Raw genomic sequence first — 19,203 nt, forward strand, 5'->3', positions numbered from 1 at the left:
CAATTAAGGCATGCTGCAGCCTAATTCAGCAAATATGCTAGATAAAACTTTAAATAACAAGGGCTTACCCTCAAGTCCAAAGTCTGTGTGGCCCTTAAAGCACTACATATTCACTGCTACAGTATTTTGCCTGACCCCAGATAAATGGTTCATGGGGAGCTAAAATGTTTACTAAGTATAACCTGCTCATAGTAGGACTTTAGTATATGTAGGACAATTAAATGAAATCATACTCTCTGTTTTGAAAGCCCAGCATCATAATCTCAAAAGCAATTAACAATAGTAGTTACAGTGATAATAGTGATGACTCATGGAAAGACAACTCTGCACAGCTCTGGACTAAGTACTTCTAACGGCTAATGTATCTTCATTTTAGTTCACTCTTGCAGAAAATGTGTCTGTAGATATTAATCCAATTTTACTGATAAAACCAGGGCTCAAAGAGGCCAAGTATCTTGCTGAAATTCATAGAAGCTTGCCTACACAGAGGAGTAGGTCTTAGAACTGGGTTCTCTAATTGAGGACACTGGATTTTTGTCACAGAGATACTGGTTTCAAATTACTGCTACCACTTATCTGTGTGAACTTCAAGTTTGTTAATTCTGTAAAGGGATAATTTACTTGGTAAGGATGTTTTAAGAGTATGGGGGTGAGGGGAGGACTTACAGTACCGGGTACTAGGAAATGTTAGCTCATTCTGCCTCCATCCTTATCAGGACAGAAGGAAGATCTTGGCATGGGGGTGGAGGTGGGAGTTGGGAGGAAAGGAAGATCCCCAAGGCATCTCTATAGGATTATCTAATGAAATTGTTTCTCCTACCCTCTCTGTCACTCCAAAACTCTTAATTTCCATGTGTCTTTTGTAAATCAAATTCAGACAGTTTTCCACACCCTATCAGAACTTCAGATAATATGTAGCTAATTACAGAAAGAATTATATTGCTCTCTCCTCTGTACTTCACTCAATAGTACCTATTTCAATGTCATTTTTGATGAATGTTCCAGTAATTATTTTTTGCAGTTGTTTCATCTGCATCTTGTCATGGTAAGCTTGACCTTAAATTATATATAGAATAAAAAATGAGGGATGAAAAACTCATGGAATTTCACCCAAGTCTACCATTTATTCTAGTATTTACCAACATTTTCTGTTGTATAATTTCATGTGTATTAGCTAATATTTCCAAGCTATATTTCATACCCTAAAGAAAGAAAGTAATACAATTAGATGACAGCATACAAAGGCAATAAATATTCAGCACAGGTATTTCTGAACCTTCGCACTAAAAATTTTAAGAAAGTTTGTTTTAAGAAAAGTTCCTGCTGTTATGTACATAAAACAAATGGATTTTAAAGACTGATGCCAGTATGCTCAGCCATAGAGTAATATTCAGACATTTGGAAGTTCCTGACATTTTCAAGCAGGAGTCATAACAGCTGAAAACGTTAGAGAAAAAATGCAGTTTGTTGCATAATACAGGTTACTTTGAATTCATTTAAATATTTAAAACTTCCAATGTGAAACTGACTCAAATTATTGCTCTATACATTGGAGAGAATTTGGAAGAATCATTCATATCTGATGTCATACCAATCCTATTTCAACATATAACAAATATATAAAGAAATGCATATAGTAATACTTAAAGTAAATGTAGAAACACAAGCTGCTGTCAAGAAACAACAGAAAATCCTGGAAAGGGTTTGAAATGACCTGTATAAATGATGATATTAAGCCACAAACTAAAACATTTTGGAAAGGGGGAAAGAGGAATGTTGAGAGCATAAATGTCACTAGGAGGTTTCCAGACTTACAGAATTTTATAGCCAGAAAAAACTGAAACTGTCCAGTCAAGCTTCTCATTTGTCAGCTGAGGGAAGAGGCCTCGATGTTATTTACTCAGGGTCACAAAGCCATCTACCAGCAATGTCAGGAACAGAATCCAGGTCTGCTAATTCCTGGGGGAGTGCCTTAAAGTCTAAAATTCCAGTAAGCTCAAGGTAAGGAATAAAACCCAGGAATAAGAGCTTTGGGCATGAGACACTGACTTCTGGCTTTGCCAAATCTTAAACTCATTTTTTCTAAGTCCAAGTGAAGGGGTTAATATTAATATTTCATCTTCCAAGTATGATGCAGGAGTCATATAAGAGAGTATTTATCTTTACAGCTATTTATATTGAAAAGTTTGCATCGTTCAATAATATAAGTCCTTGGTCAGAATATGAAGACAAAAGAATTTTAACTGAGTGATCGTAAAAAACCTGGGGATAAAAGCACCGACTTTGTCTTGAGCATACACTGCACATTTCATTTACAGTTCTCTATCTGAAGGATGATTTTGAAGCACCACAAGTAGTTATTTGTTTCATCTCTTTATGCTATAACAGCTCTAGCCGTATATTAGATTGGGTGGCTTCTGATTTCTTGCTTGTATAGTTTTTCAGGCCCTTCTTCCTTTACTCTTTAAACATATTTGCCAGCTAAAGGGGTACTGTTTTTCTATTTTTATTGTAAAGAGATGGAAAAAATTGAAGGGATGACTTTGAAAAACTGAACTCATAGCATATTAAAATTTAGAAGCTACTATAGGTAGCAAATCTTAAATAACCCTTCCTTACAGTATAGTATCTGCCCTTTGCAATTTTTAAAGTGCTCTATATAGGAACTCTCGGGACTTTCTGCTCATTTTTCTAAAACCAAAACTGCTTTAAAAGTCTGCTAATTTGAAAATTATAAATTTTAATAAATTATATTTAATAAAATAAAGTGCTTCATGAAACATCTCAGTTGTTTAGTAGAACTCTCTTGAATCTTAATCTTCCATTCTTAAGGAGAGGTCTTGGGTACTCCAATTAACATTCCACTTAATGAATATTTGTGAGCACCAACTCTGGGCCAGGTGTAGGGCTGGATTCTGAGGACTGGAAGAATAAAGCAAATCTTTGTCCTCAACCAGTTCCATCACTTCTGAAGATCCCTGCAATAGCAACTGCAGCATGACTACCCACTTCCTGAGTATTCCTGAAACAAATGAACAAATATGGAGCACCTCTCTTGGTAGTAGTCCCCTTAGCATTCGGCCACCGGGAGAACCATTCAGTGGTACTCTCAGACCTTGCTGTACACTGCAATCACTCAAAGAATTATTTTAAAAATTCTCCTCCAGAGACTTTCTGCACCAGACCATCCAGTGATGAGGCCCAGGTTTCTTAATTTTTATAATGTTCTACAACTGATTCTGTCAAGTTTGGTCCTGTGTTATATGAGTCGTAGAATGACAGAGTCTGGACTCTTGTGTTAGTAAAAGAAGTATGATGTCGATACTTACTAGAATCTATTTGGGGTGGTTTATTTTCCATGGAGTTACATGTTTAGATTGTCATGTTCCAGCTAGTGTGCTGTTCTCCCAGTGCTGGATGTTTTTCCCTTAAAATCATGGGATGCTGGCTGTCTCCTCTATTCTGAGGGATGGCGACATGTCAAATATGTTAGCCAAGCAAATCTGTCATGGGGCTTATGTACAGGCATTTCCAGATGACAGAAATATTCAAAAGAAAGAGTTTCTAACTATGTGCTTTATTTTTTTTAAGTACTGGTCTATATTTTGAAGAAACAAAACATTTGAAAAACATGTTTAGTTATTTAGGACTAGAGACAGATCTTGCTGACGATTTTCCAATTTGTTTCTGGCGTCTCGCTGTATTACATGTTTTTTGTTATTATATTATTACTTGTTTTTGTCTCACTATATTATTTCCAGATTCTTGACTTGGGAAAGGTTGATAATGAGGATGATGATAATGTTGATAGTGACGACAATAAAAGCTAAGTGACACAGGGACTCTTCAGGGCTACCTCTCATTTCATTCCAGAAAATGCCTGGAATTTTCCTGTCCACCACAAGAGGGCCACCCTGAGACACTTCTAGTTCCAGCAGTAGAGCCGGGCTGAGAGGCCATTGAGAGGGTGTAATAACTTGAAGGACACAGACATTAATTCCTATTCTCCCCAGCCCAGGGTGTTTCCACCCCACCTTTATCTTCTACCAGGAATGTTAGATTTATCAGCATTAAGTGATAGCATTACCTTTTAAGTAACTGTCTGATAAAATGCCCTTGACAGAGGAAGCAATTACTGGCTAGTCACAACTTTGCTCAGAAAAAGAACACGAGAAATCCTCCAAAAGAACAAGCCATCTCTCTAGTCTATTTGACTCTTAGTTCAAAAAGGAGCTAACAAAAATGCTAAAGGATTTAAGAAAGATGATTAATAGAAGCGCAGAGCACTGTAACAAGGAACTAGAAAGTGCAAAGAGGAACCAATGGAAAATAGATCATTCAATTGCCATGATTACAAACCCATCTAAAAGAAAAGGAGAACAGCTAACACACAAAAAGGGCTGGAAGGAACAGTCAATATAGGTAAGCTTTGATCAGAGCCTGGGAAATGAAGCTGTTTTCTTTGTGTGCTATAGAGCAGAGAGAGAGACAGACAGAAAGAACTGAATGAGCGGTGCTAGATTTTGAGGGGCTAATGTGAGAGATCTTGATACCCAGGTGCAAAGAAAATGTGGCATCATGACTTGAGGAGGCCACGCTAAAGGATCTGGAGATGAGGGTTCAGAAAGGGAGGCCCGCGCACATACTTCAGATCCTTAACCATGGTACAAGACATTTATCTTGGTACAAAATAAAACTTAAGATTATGTATTTAATATATCTAAAAATGCATTGATAATTTAAAAGAAAAACAATTGAAACAAGTAAAATAGAACTGAAAACAAGTAAAAAATTAACTGAACTTGAAAAATCCTCAACAGGAAATTTGGTTTCAATAACATTCAAAGAAATATTCTCATCCTCAAGTCAAAAAGAGTTACATGAATATTTTCTGAAAGGCTGAAAAACTGCTAAACACCATTGATTATATACATGTATAGTAAATTTTAGGTCTTCTCAGGTGGTGTTAGTGATAAAGAATCCAGCTGCCAACAAAGGAGATGTAAGAGATACAGGTTCGATCCCTGGGCCGGAAAGATCCCCTCGTGGAGGGCATAGCAACCCACTCGGGTATTCTTGCATGGAGAATCCCATGGACAGAGGAGCCTGGCAGGCCACAGTCCACAGCATCCCACAGAGTCAGACACAACTGAAGTGACTTAGCACACACGCACAGTAAATTTTGTGACTTTGTAAAATTTTACAATTTTATTTTCAGACATTGGATGTGGATGATACCCTACTTAGCTATAGAGAAACTCATACAAGTGTGAACTAAAAATCCTTTTATAATTCTAACAATGAAATAAAATAATCAGGAAATGTCAACATATTTAAGCTTATTATACATAAACATCTGAGGTATAACATAAGAATAGGTCCTTTGAGACAACACCTGGTTTGACAGTAGGAAGTGAAAGGTGGAGATTCTTTCTTGTTTTTAAGAGTCGAGTGTTGCCTTTGCTGCTCCTATTCTCTGATCAAGCAAGGTTGTAACAGCACTCTATTTGAAAATGGTCCCTAAAAGTGTCAACTTTTCTCACTTCCAATCCTGACTTTACGAGCATCTGACCCGAAGCATGACTGCCAGATGAAAGTGAGCTGTGATTCTATAAGAATATAGCTACTAACACCACATGAACATTTGCGGTTAAGGCTTAGTGACCAAATTGACATTCCAAAGTTCACTGGCAGCTGACGAAAATAATCGTATCCCACTCTACCACACAGAATGAAATGAAGGCTGGGGAATGCAGGCCAATACACATTCCAGGCTCAGCACTGAATTTTCCCTTGTTTTGAGTTTGAGCCTGTTCTGCTTAAAAATAGCCAACTGAATTCTTTTTTTCTTAAGTCTCGGCCAAATTACCAAAGTCACTCCTTCCTACGCCCAAGAATGTGCAAGCAATAGAATTTTTGTTTGTTTGAATTTATTTTCAGGGTGATGTTTAAATAGCACAGTTTTCAAAGGTGCAAATAGGAGAAGAGTCCCTGTTTCAATAATTGGAGGACTGTGTTTTCTTCATGAACAAAGGAGCCTGGATGTTCCTCTCTTAGAACTAGCTTTATACGACAAACACCATGCAAGGAACAGAATCAAAGAGATGGGGAAGGGAGATACCAGAGACTTCCTTTCTGAGGTCTTGGGAGTCATCTCTGTTAACTGTTCTTCCCATGACTATATCCTGCAGTGTAAGGAAGACATTCACTCTAGATCCTGGGTGCTCAAAGAACAGCCTCATGTTCCAAGGAGAAGGCGGCAAGGGACAACGTTAAAGTCGGTCTGCTGGCAGTTTGCTGAGACCACCTTCCAATTACTGGCCCCCAGCAGTGCCCTGAGATAGAGTCAGGCCTGAATTCCCTGACACTGGATGCATTTCCCATTGTACACCACAGTGTATAAAGATGTGTGTGCACACACAGGCACAAACTAAGTAGTCAGTTCTGCAGTGGGTGCGGCCGAGTCGGAATGAGTCTCCAAGTCAGGACTATCTCCCCTCATCTTTTTCTTACTGGGATTCATAAACAAAGAGCCTGGACAGAGTTCAAATTTCTCATGAAATTCTTCTATAAAGTCAATGGCTTAGGAATCCACAGGTAAGATTAATAACACTGTTGCCAGGAAGACTTTAATGCTTCACAAGAGATCTGAGGACAAGGCTGATGTTTTGGATAGCCTGAATCTCCCTCGGTTAGCCTCTTCTTTCTTGTTCAGGTCACAAGATATTGTTGATATATGTACTGCACGTATGCTAAGTCACATCAGTCGTGTCTTGACTCTTTGCGACCCTTATGGACTGTAACCCACCAGGCTCTTCTGTCCATGGGATTCTCCAGGCAAGAATACTGGAGTGGGCTGCCATGCCCTCCTCTAGGGTATCTTCCTGACACAGGGATCAAACCCACATCCCTTGAGTCTCCTGCATTGGCAGGCAGGTTCTTTACCACTAGTGCCACGTGGGAAGCCTACCCCTGCACTGATTTCTGTATTTTTCCATTCAAGAATGCTTTGGGGTTTTACTGTGTTCTCTTAGGGAAATCTAACATGCTATCAGGTATGCAATAAAGAATAAATTTCAACCACAAATCTTTTTTTTGCTCTTCGGTAAGAATACATGTCAGAGTTAGCTGTCTACATCTCTGTCCTTGTCAATCAGCCAGTAGAAAGCTGTAAACCATAAAAACTGAACCTCAATTTCCTCTATACCTAACACAGCCAATACTTCAAAATGTGTGTTAAATAAACAAAGGATCCACGCTCTATCTGGTTTGGAGGGTAGAGTCAGTTGGCATCTGTTATCCCTGGTGGATTTGTGGGACACCATATCCTCTCTGTGGATCACATGGGGAAGCTTTGTGGCAGAGATGATTGTGTAACAACAAAGTGGTGTTTGTTATGATGTGTTGGGGGGATCATCTTGAGGTTTTAATTCAGCATTCACGTGCACTGATATCTCCAGGTGTGTGTATGACCCTGACACACACAATATTCATCATGGTTCTCCTTCCTGACACATATTATTCTGATTTGTCTTCTCTAGCTTTGTTTCTTTCAAAAACCCGTTTGAATGAAAGGAGGAATTTTCGAACACTATTAGCAGTATGGAAACAGAGTTGCTTTGTCATTACAGGTCTTGCGGCAAAGGCCATATGACAAAGGTAGACATGCTCTATAAAGAGGATACAGATGTTCATGAATGCTTGGAATTTTAAGGTCTACTAAAATCTAGACAACCCATGATTCTATAGAGCTAGTATCACACACAGTTTGCTGTGACATTGGTATATATGCTGTATATACTTTATACACATATTTTAATAATTCAAACATTTAAAGAAGTGGTTCTTGGGAGTTAAAAAAAAAAATATATATATATATGCTTGGGTTCATATATTGGATTTCAATTAATGTGAAGTAGCATCTCAGTTATAAAAACAAGCCAGGAATTCTGATGTGCAGCTAGGATTGAAAACCACTAATATAAATATTTAGTTCTTGGTTCTCCTCATGGTAAAGATAATTTCAATTCCAAAGCCAGTTTCTTAAAGCCACACAGGATACTGAATATCCATGACATTTCTGAAGTGAAGTGAACAAGTGCATTGCAAACCATGCTTCCTCACAGGGACAAAGCTAGGAATCTGGAAATGACACATATTTGAAGTTCTGGCCCTTTTCCTCTAAATGCCAGTAGAGCTTTCAGTCACTGTGACTGGAACCTAAAACACCTCCATAAACTACCAGATGCTTCACAGGTAGATGAGAGAGTCAATGCTTAGCTGACTGCATTCCAGTCCAAAGGCAATAAACATTTCATATAAACTTCCACCTCAAACATTTATTTTCAGTTCCACTTTCATTGCCAAAATGATTCCTCTGAGATAGCAAAAGTGAAAGTTGCTCAGTAGTATGACCCCATGGATTGTAACCCGGCAGGCTCCTCTGTCCATGGAATTCTCCAGGCAAGAATACTCGAGTGGGTAGTCATTCCCTTCTCCAGGGGATCTTCCTGATCTGAAAATTAAACCTGGGTCTCCCGCATTGCAGGCAGATTATTTACCATCTGAGCCACCTGGGAAGCCCCCAAGATGGCAATCTGGGGGCTAATCAAGGGTCTAACAGTCAAATTCTGATTTTTAATTAGTTTTTGATTTTTAAAGTGGTTGCTTTCCTTAAGATGAAATATTTTTTTAAAGTAACGTATAATTGATTAAATATAGCATTTATGCTATTTCATTTGTTCTTGTCATGAAGCTCTATTTAACCACTTGAAATCTTAAGATGAAAAGCTAGAAGTATGTACTGACAGATTCTAACTGTTGGTTAGCCACTCCTCACTCCCAGTCTCTTTTTTCCCCAAAACAAAACAAAAACTATAAATTAAAAATCACGTACATTAGGAGTAGGTATCCCTTGTGGCTCAGATGGTAAAGAATCTGCCTGCAAAGCGGGAGACCTGGGTTCGATCCTTGGGTTGGGAAGATCCCCTGGAGAAGGACATGGCAACCCACTCCAGTATTCTTGCCTGGAGAATTCCATGGGCAGAGGAGCCTGGCAGGCTACAGTCCATGGGGTCGCAAAGAGTTAAACTCAATTTTTAATTATTATGTAGTTTTTCTTTTTACTAAATTAACACTGAAAGGGAAATATCCGTGCTGAGGGATGTGGACTCAAGAGATTGTGGCCCGCGCCAACTTCTGTATTAGAGCAAAGATTTTCCATATATCATTCTTTATGCTGAGGGCAAGATACTTCATTTTATTACAGATTTTCATATCTATCCACCAACTCACCAGTATTTCTAAGTAGGTGACTTTTTAGTGAGTGCTCTCAATCACTCAATCAGCATGACTCAGCATGACTGAGTCCAGTTTTCTGCTCTGTAAACTGCCAGTGAGGTGGACAGCATAGGAACTTTTGGGTACAGGAAACCTATCCAGGCCACTTTAGGTAGGAGGAGAAAGGGCAGTGCTGAGGTTCACCAAAGTTAAGTGTGTCTACAGAGCAACTCCCACTGGAACTATGCTACTGGTTTTGGACTGTGATTTAATGAAATTCTACAGAATGACTATTTTTTCCCTACTTAAAATACTTCATATACTGTATCTCTAGCATATTTTCTGCTCCAGAAGCAGTTCTACATGGTAACCTACTACAGAGGACAGGATGCCAGGCAACAAACCTGATTAGCAACATATGGCTCCAAGTATAACAGGTAAAAAGGTTTCCTTGGGGCTTCAGCAATAATGAATCCGCCTGCAATGTAGGACATGTGGGTTCGATCCCTAGGTTGGGAATATCCCCTGGAGGACAGCATGGCAACCCACTCCAGTATGCTTGCTTGGAGAATCCCATGGACAGAGGAACCTGGCGGGCTACGTCCCAGGAGTCGCAAAGAGTTGGACACAACTGAAGTGACTGAGCACGCACACACATAATAGGTAAACACAGATATGATTGGTTTGGTCGGAATGGTTAAAACTGGTCAAATGCAGAGGACAAAGATAATTCCTTTCTCAATGATCTAGGGCATAACCCACTCATGCTTCCAAACACGTAGACAAAACACCATCACCATCACAATGACTTGTTCAGTTTTAGACAGAACACCATCAGCATCCAATAAATTGTTTAGTTTCCGTGATGGTCACATTTTATTTCTTCACCAGAATTTTCACTGATACTTATTGGATATCAAAATTATTTTGTTAATCTGATGCAATTGAGCAAAAGCACTTTATAAATCTATACATTTTCTAAGACGTGACCAACTTGTGAATGCCCAGATTTTGAATTATCATAATAGTCAAATGCTGAGAAATAATGGAGAGCAGTGGGAAATGTTTACAGTCATTCTTACAGTGATTTATGAAGAGTACAAATCAAAATGTAAAAGAAAGTGGTAAAAATGAAAATGATTTATAAAAAGAGAAGTCATACTTACACCCTTACCTGAAATATTTAATGCTCAGGCTTCTTACTGAATTTGGTAGTGGGAAGATGCGTCTTTTTAAAGAAATAAGCAGTCTTCAGTGTTTTTATAGCATTGGTTACTACAGAAATTATACTTCTTTTACTTCTTGTCTTGAAGGGTGAACAAAACAAACAAACTGAAATACTACAATGAATGGTAAATGATGAAAGGTTTACAGTACAAAAAACAGTGTAAAAAGGAAGACAAGTTTAAATATTGTTGTGTAAGAAAGTGACGAAAATAATACAAGAATGAGAATAAGTAAAATGATAGGCTGGAACATCTGGGAAGGTAAACGCAAAGACAAAAAGAAGAATTAATTAATAATAATTTTTAAAACTTGTTTATATCAACTAATCTACATATCCATTCAACTTAAAATAAATACCCCTCCCTCATATATACTTACAAAGTCTGAAAGCCAACTGTTATATACATACTTTCTCTTACTCTGATTGCTATTTCTTTCTGAGAGTATAATTGAAAAAAACACATGCTCAAAGTATTCAAAATCTGCAACAAGGAAATTAAAAACCAACTATTTGATATAATACATAGAGAAAAAATCATTAACATTTCAAAATTCAACAAGTTTTATTATAAAACTTTTTATTTTTTTAAATAGCAAAGCAAAGCAGCATGCAAGATAAATAAGCGATAGGGTTGGGATTTTTCTAGTTGTGACTAACAGGCAGTTAATCTAATATCATGCTTCTGTGTATAAACTGATTTTTAGATTTAAACCTCTTGCGTGCCTTAAAAGCCATGCATGCTGTTGCTCTCCTGTGGGTTCTCCAATGGATACAAGATACCCCGCTTGCCAGAAGGGTAGTACTGCCTGTTTGTTTTATAAACTCTCTCTTATGTACTTAACTCTGACAAAGTGCATTGGCTTTTGGCCATCATACCTGGCTAGAGGAGATCAGTCCAATTCATCAGATGTGCCTCTACAATTAGGATGAAGGAAAAATGCTGGTTTTCCCTGTTCGGGAATAGTTATTACTATTTCTCGGAATTAGTGTTGCCTTAAGGCTAAAGTATAACACTCCTTCCCCAGCCTGAGGGTCTTCGCTATAGAACCGACACTGATTTTCTCTAGAAATAAATATCATGTTACTTTGACTGGTGGTAGGTACAACAGCGGCTTCTATTTGCTCCTCTTGTAGGGAGGGCTCCGGACACAAAAGCATCTTTCTTTACCGCTGGTTCCCTGGTGGCTCAGCGGTAAAGAATCCTCCTGCCAATGCAAGAGACACAGGTTCGATCCCTGGATTGGGAAGATCCCCTGGAGAAGGACATGGCACCCCACTCCAGTATTCTTGCCTGGGATATCCCATGGACAGAGGAGCCAGGCGGGCTACAGTCCATGGGGTCGCATAGAGTCAGACACGACTGAGCGACTATACAACCATCACCACCAGTAGTTATGCGTCAACGCTGATCACTTAGTGATGTAAAAATACGTTAAACTTAATTTGAATCTCAGCTCACAGACCAGCAATTGAAGATTTCTATTCGGGATCTTCCTGCGGCAAAATCTATTAGAATCAGTAGAGTTAATACTGAAAATGTCGACCTTCAATAATAATGTATCTTAGAAATCCTTTCATCTTTACACAAAAACTGGGGGAAGGAAGAGGTGGGTATATCTCTCTCTGAAACAGATCAGAGAGGGAACAATTAACTCAGTAAGCGACTGGATGACGAAAACCTCAGGCCTGAAGGACAGGGTGAAAGAACAAGTGCGCCGTGGAGCCTCCAAGCCCAGAGAGGCTCTGAGCTGGGGCTTCCCTAAAGCGGGGCGTGGAGGTGGGTGCGCGGAGTCGCCCCTCCGGGGACCGCGGCTCCGCGGACCGGCCTCGCCAGCGCCGTGGCTCGCAATAGGCAGAACTGTACCTGACTCACGGATATGGGCTCCTCGGCGCCGGGGTCGTCGGCGGACTTGGGCACCTCGAGGCGGTCAATGAAGGTCTGCAGCTCCTTGCGGAAGGCCTTCATCTGCGCGTTGATGCGGTAGAGCAGCTCATGTTCGCGGATGCGACTGCCTTCGTCCTCCTCGTCCATGAGTCCGAACAGGTCCCCGTTGGCCACGTAGATGCGCGCCTCGGTGATGATGGTGCTGGTGTCGGCGATGAGGCGGTCGATGGTCTTGCCCAGGCGCTCGGCCTCCGAGCGGATGTCCTTCATCTGCTGCCGGTCGGAGAAGCTCTTGGGCCAGGGCCCCGGCGGCGGCGCGGGGTAGAAGGAGCGGGTGGGCGTGAGGCAGCGGATGTTGCGCACCTCCTCCGAGTCGCTCTCGCCGCCGATGGGCCCTTCGCGCTTGCGGTGCGGCGGCCGCGAGTCGTCGTCGCTCTCCTTTTTGCCCGCGTCGCTCTCGGCGTCGCTGTCGCGGGGGCTGCCGCGGATGCCCAGGTGCGAGGCCAGGTCGTAGCGCTGCATGTTGGACATGAGCACGCGGTTCTCGTACTGCAGCTGCATGACCTTGCCGCTGAGCTCGTTGATCTGCAGGCGCGCCGCCTTCAGCTCCTCCTGCAGGGCCTCGGTCTTGGCGCTGTCGTGGTGCCTCGCGCTCTCGTGGCCCCCCGACTTGTATTTGTACTTGTTGAGCTCCGCCGTGATGCGCTTGTTCTGCTCCTCCAGGTCGGCCACGTTCCTGCGCAGCAGCTCCGTCTCGTCCTCCACCAGCTGCAGGTGCTGCCGCAGCTCCGACAGGGATTCGCTCTGCTCCCTCATCAGGGGGTTGGCCGAGCCGTTGAAGTCGTCGCCCCGCAGGTCGTCCAGTTCCGCCTTCAGGCCTCGGTTCTCCACTTCCAGTTCGACGATCTTTCTGCCGAGGATGTTGGCTTCTTCCTCCACCAGCCTCAGCCGCAGCTTGAGCTCGGCTTCTCTGGTACTGGGCGGGCCCCCGGCTTCTCCTTTGGGCAAAGGACTGTCCAGATCCCCGTAAAAGGATCGGTATTTCTGCAGCTCGTGTTCGAATCTGTCCTTTTCTTTGTCAATCTTGGCCATTTTCTTCCTCATCAGAGCGGCTTCTTCCTTCACGAACTGCAGCTGGCATTTCAGATCTTCATTGTCCTCCTCAATTGGGAAAAAGAAGAGGAAGGGGATAGGAGCTCATTTTTCATGTAAAGAAAGAAAACAACCCCAAAAGGGACACCTGCGGAAATCATTCCCTTTCCCTGTAATTAAGCTTTAATAAAACAGAGGGAGAGACAGAGACATAGATGCTGTGTGTTTTCTCTAAATCACTTAAATTCTTTGGCAAATAAAAGATCAGGACAACATTATATGCTGGAAACAAAAAGAGAAGGGAATATAAGAACAGAAAAACTGTGGTCATCACTGTTCAGAAAATTATATGTTCCCACTGCATACAACTGGTTTTGACTGTCATTTTCAACAGTGTTCACTTTGTTTTGTTTTTCTTGGGGTTTGAATTCCCCGGACTGTAGTAAATATGTAAAACATTCCCTGGAAGGAAGATGTGGTTGGTATGCACTCCCTGCCATTTATTGAGCTCTGACTCTTAGCCAGAGTCTATAAAGTTCTCAACATATATGACCTAATTTAATGTGTAGAGTACATTTGGGAGAAGGTATTACAACACCTGATTTAAAGATGTTCAGCCAATTGTTCAAGGTTACATGGCTATTAAGTGGCAGAGGACCACGGTGAAATTTGAATTCAGTTCTGACACTAAGGCTCAGTTAGGCACATGATCATGGAGCCATACAGAAAATAATCTATACTCCATCTTTATTCAAGGGAGAATTGTTTTTAAAGCCTTTAACATAGGTAAGTTTAACACAGGAATGGTCCATCTAAGAAGAAACTGGTTCCGCCTAGATCACTTTTAAAATGTGATGTATTCCCATCAGTCTGAAAGGATAGAACTGGTTCTGCCTGATCAAAGAATGATGGAGTAGATCCTACAGAACAGGGGTCCCCAACCTCTGGGATCTAATGCTTGATTATCTGAGGTGGAGCTGATGTAATAATAATAGAAATAAAGTGCAATAAATGTTATGCACTTGAATCATCCTGAAACCATCCTCGCCCACTATGCCTTTGTCTGTGGAAAAAAAACTATCTTCCATGAAAACTGGTTTCCCTGATAGCTCAGTTGGTAAAGAATCTGCCTGCAGTGCAGGAGACCCTGGTTCGATTCCTGGGTCAGTGAAGATCCACTGGAGAAGGGATAGGCTGCCCACTCCAGTATTCTTGGACTTCCCTTGTGGCTCAGCTGGTAAAGAATCCACCTGCAATGTGGGAGGCCTGGGTTCGACCCCTGGGTTGGGAAGATCCCCTGGAGAAGGGAAAGGCTACCCAGTCCAATATTCTGGCCTGGAGAATTCCATGGACTGTATAGTCCATGGGGTCACAAAGAGTCAGACACTACCGAGTGACTTTCACTTTCACTTTTCATGAAAACTGGTCTCTGGTGTCAAGAAGGTTGGGGACTGCTGCTATAGAAGTTCTTCCCACACATTTGTAAGACATCCTTCAAACCCTTATCATTAAATGGAAAATTACGAACAGAAAAATGGAAACAACTCTTTCTCTGAGAGCTAATATAAAAGCACATTATAATGTCCAAGAACATATTTCCCAAGGACATGTTTCCCAAGGATGATTTCCCCAAATTCTCTTTTATGCAGGCACTTTGGGCATATCACGTGACTTCAGCAGACTTTGGTTTCTTCATTTCAAAAAGGAATAAAAATGCCTTTCTTTTCCAGCACTGACTCAGCTGTGTTTGAGATGAATTCTGGTAAAAATGTAGCTATCATGGAAGGTGAAGGTGAGGAGAATAACGAGGTTTCTGCCAGGGATGCTCAGTAAATACAGCCCAGAGCTTTCTATATGCAAGAGAGGGAGAGCAGGGCACGGGGCTCTTATGCTCCCGTCCACTAATGAGAATTAGTATGAAGGTCTGAGAGCTGCTGAGTGTGTAGACCCTTAATGTCACATTCTTTATATCATTACATCCTCACACTAGCCCCACGTGGAAGGTGATATATGATGTCTACTTTACAGATAAGGCAGCTTCATGGAAGAGCCCAAGTTAATGTGACAGAGAACATCTGTATTCAGACTGATTCTCAAAATCATGTTTTTCCACTGCACATGATGCCTCTAGAAACGATGTGCAAGAGGAAAAAAGTAGGACAATGAGTTAAAATAACAAAATCAGATTGTATGCTTTCCTCTAGAAGGGGTTCATGAGAAAGGAGAGATGCCCAGAGATGAGAGAACCCCAGAAGCACAGTGAGAGAAAGGGGGTTAAGAATATATGTCACAGGAAGATTAGACATGAGAATCCATTTCACCAGGAAAGAAAGAAGCTGCCTTGCAAGAGACTATGTGTGGGGGTCCCCTGGACTAATTCAGTGAGAATGAAACCAAGGACATATTGTGTGTGTTAGTCGCTCAGTCATGTCTGACCCTCTGCGACCCCATGGACCTAGCCCACCAGGCTTCTCTGTCCATGAGATTCTCCAGACAAGAATATTGAAGTGGATGGCCATGCCCTCCTCCAGGGGATCTTCCCAACCCAGGGGTTAAACCCAGGTCTTCTGCATTGCAGATGAATTCTTTACCATCTGAGGCACGAGTCTAAGGACATATTACAGTGTCTTAGACACAGCAGAAGAGTCAGAGATAACCCTGATGTTTTTGAGCTTAGGTGTCTTGATGGATTGTGTTGCTAGTAACAGGGACAGAGACTGAACAAAGAGGATCAGCTTTTAGGGGAAGAATATGGGCTTAAGTATATTAACATGTTGCCTTTGAGGTGTGTCCGCAGAGGGATACCCAGTAGAAACATCTATCAATGGGAATCTCAGGCCCATGATTCGCAAGATTACAGCCCTGGACTTGGAGACAGCTTGGGCCCAGAGAGGAGGACATGAGGATGAGATGCACAGAGGTGATGGTTGAGGCTATTGCAATGGCTTCAGAGGCAATCAAAGGGGAGAAGAAAAGAAAGGGAGACTGAAAAGAAATGATCAAAAGTTGGAGCCCGGAGCAGGACAAAGTCATTAAAGCCAAGAAATAGAAATAATGCTTGAATAGAAAGGTGCCCAACAATATGCATGCCGAGTATGCTTTTACCTAGACTAGGTTCTGTCAGGAAGTAAGAGTAGGTGAGATGGGGAAACCAGCTAGGCTCCATGTTCTGTCAAAGTCCTTGACTGCAAGGAAGGCCTTCAGTTGCTAGTAAAAAAAAATGTTCACATAATACTGCAGTTTGAATCTAACTAAAACAGCAATGATGTTTAATATATATGTCATAGATTGGAACAGAATGACAAGCACATATAAAACAGGAGGATATCTGATTTGTGTATGTGTAAGCTCTCCTGTCCAAAGGAATGAAAACATTAAAAGTATGTTATGAGTTGGACATGTATTGCATGTAGCAAAGTCATGAATCTTGTACGTCAGTGTGCCTTACATCCTTTTGTCAGAATCCTATATGTCAAGGTATCTTGCATCCTCATCCTGTAACCCACGTATTGTAGGCACCATTTGGAACTGGGCAGGGAAATCCCGTATGTAAATGTGAAATCATTAAATCAGAGATTGTATGGAAAGTGACTGGTTGAAAGGTTCAGTTCAGTTCAGTCGCTCAGTTGTGTCTGACTCTGCGACCCCAAGAATCGCAGCACGCCAGGCCTCCCTGTCCATCACCAACTCCCGGAATTTACTCAAACTCATGTCCATGATGTCATCGGTGGAGTCGGTGATGCCATCCAGCCATCTCATCGTCTGTCATCCCCTTCTCCTCCTGCCCCCAATCCCTCCCAGCATCAGGGTCTTTTCCAATGAGTCAGCTCTTCACATGAGGTGGCCAAAGTATTGGAGTTTCAGCCTCAGCATCAGTCCTTCCAATGAATACCTAGGACTGATCCTTTAGGATGGACTGGTTGGATCTCCTTGCAGTCCAAGGGACTCTCAAGAGTCTTCTCCAACACCACAGTTCAAAAGCATCAATTCTTCGGTGCTCAGCTTTCTTCACAGTCCAACTCTCACATCCATACATGACCACTGGAAAAACCATAGCCTTGACTAGATGGACCTTTGTTGGTAAAGTAATGTCTCTGCTTTTTAATATTGAAATGTACTGATCAGAAATGCTTGCTTCTATTTTCCACAACTAATGGCACTCAAGAAACATTACAATGCTTTGAGATGCAAAGCAAGTTATCTCTTTTTTTTTTTATATGGTAAACACTCACTCTTAAGAACCATAAGAGTTAGGGGAACATTAAGATGGTGAAGGCCCAAAGAAGAGAGCTGAGCTTAGCTTTAACTTAGCCATTTCTAGAGCTAAACTGCACTCTAATAAATTACATGTATTAACTAATTGGAAAAGACCTTGATGCTGGGAAAGACTGAGGAGAAAGGGACGACAGAGGATGAGATGGTTGGATGGCATCACTAACTCAATGGACATGAGTTTGAGCAAACTCCGGGAGATAACGAAGGACAGGGAAGCCTGGTGTGCTGTATAGTCCATGGGGTCACAAAGAGTCAGACACAACTGACTGATTGAACAACAACAACTCATTTAATCTGTGCAACAACTCTCTATTATGACCCCATTTTAAGAATGAGGAAACACAGGCATAGAAAGAATAAGTAACTTGTCTAAGGTCATGCAGTTGGTATGTGGCAGAGATTTCCACGTACGCAACCTAGTCCTAAAGTTACTGTTTGTAACTGCTCTGCAAAACCATTTCTCAGTATATAAAGTCATTGTGCCACTGGAGGAATATGTGGGGAATACATAGAAGAAAGTGAACAAAGTGAAATACAAAGCTATCCAATAGTAGCAGGTTGGACCATATGAAATTGCCATTTGGGTAGGTCAGAATCAACAGCATGTTGGCAATTTCATACGGCTCATCTAGAAAAGGAGTACATGGAAGTATTCAAAAGTGTGTACTGATCCAGATGTGCACAAGCTGAGTAGGATGGCCCCGGGCTGCAGTATGGGGGCTTGCCTAGTGGCTCAAAGGGTAAAGAACCTGCCTGCAATGCAGGCCCCAGGTCCCACTGAAAAGCTGATGAAAGCTGCATGTGTCTTTTGGAGAAAAGTGCCTAAATACATGGAGTGGGGATCCACAGAGCTAGGAACAAGCACTTAAGGATTCCTGGATTAGAAAATATGGGTGAAAAGAATAAACAAACTTAACATGGCAAGTATAAGAATAGGACAAACACAAGTTAAAAAAAATGAACTGTTGGTTAAAGCTGACTTAAGACTTTAAAGCAGGGAGTATCAAGCACCTTCTCCCTAAATGAGGTCAGGGAAGAAAACTGATGGATAAAATTATGGCAAGACAAAGCGAGAGAGTTGTGGTGACAGAGCATACATGAACTTATTAAGGGAGGATAAGACAGGTACAGATTGTAAAGAATCCACCTGCAATGCAGGAGACCTGGGTTTGATCCCTGGGTGGGAAAGATCCCCTGGAGAGGGGAATGGCTACCTACTCAAATACTCCTGCCTGGGAAATCCCATGGACAGAGCAGCCTGGTGGGCTATCGTCCATGGGGTCACAAAGAGCCGGACATGACTGAATCGAATTAGCACGCACGCACAAGACAGTTACAAAATGCAGATAACTTTGGTAGGAGACTCTGGGATTCTAGAACTGCTGAGGCCTATAAATGTTCATGTCTATACCAAGGGGAAAATGAACAGAGAGGGGAGAGAGAG

At 41.6% G+C, this 19,203-nt stretch overlaps 2 protein-coding genes across 4 annotated transcripts in view; both read right to left on the reverse strand.

The window, feature by feature from the left end:
* The window catches only part of KIAA0408 (KIAA0408 ortholog), a 28,517-nt gene extending 17,929 nt beyond the window's left edge, over positions 1-10,588 (reverse strand). Inside the window, exon 1 of the mRNA XM_043439363.1 lies at positions 10,454-10,588. The gene's annotated coding sequence lies outside the window, so the exon portion shown is untranslated. The remainder of the gene's footprint in view (positions 1-10,453) is intronic.
* A 36-nt stretch (positions 10,589-10,624) lies between these two features.
* Positions 10,625-19,203, reverse strand: part of SOGA3 (SOGA family member 3) — a 47,002-nt gene continuing 38,423 nt past the window's right edge. For 2 of the 3 annotated variants that reach the window (XM_043439358.1, XM_043439357.1), the window contains exons 7-8: positions 12,372-13,553; positions 10,625-10,758 (exon numbers count right to left, since the gene is read on the reverse strand). In XM_043439358.1, coding sequence (XP_043295293.1) covers positions 10,648-10,758; positions 12,372-13,553 — 1,293 coding nt within the window. In that variant the 3' untranslated portion in view covers positions 10,625-10,647. The remainder of the gene's footprint in view (positions 10,759-12,371; positions 13,554-19,203) is intronic. The other variant, XM_043439359.1, reaches the window with a different exon arrangement.

The sequence above is a fragment of the Cervus canadensis genome, chromosome 20, assembly GCF_019320065.1.
Source record: "Cervus canadensis isolate Bull #8, Minnesota chromosome 20, ASM1932006v1, whole genome shotgun sequence".
Classification (NCBI taxonomy): domain Eukaryota; kingdom Metazoa; phylum Chordata; class Mammalia; order Artiodactyla; family Cervidae; genus Cervus; species Cervus canadensis.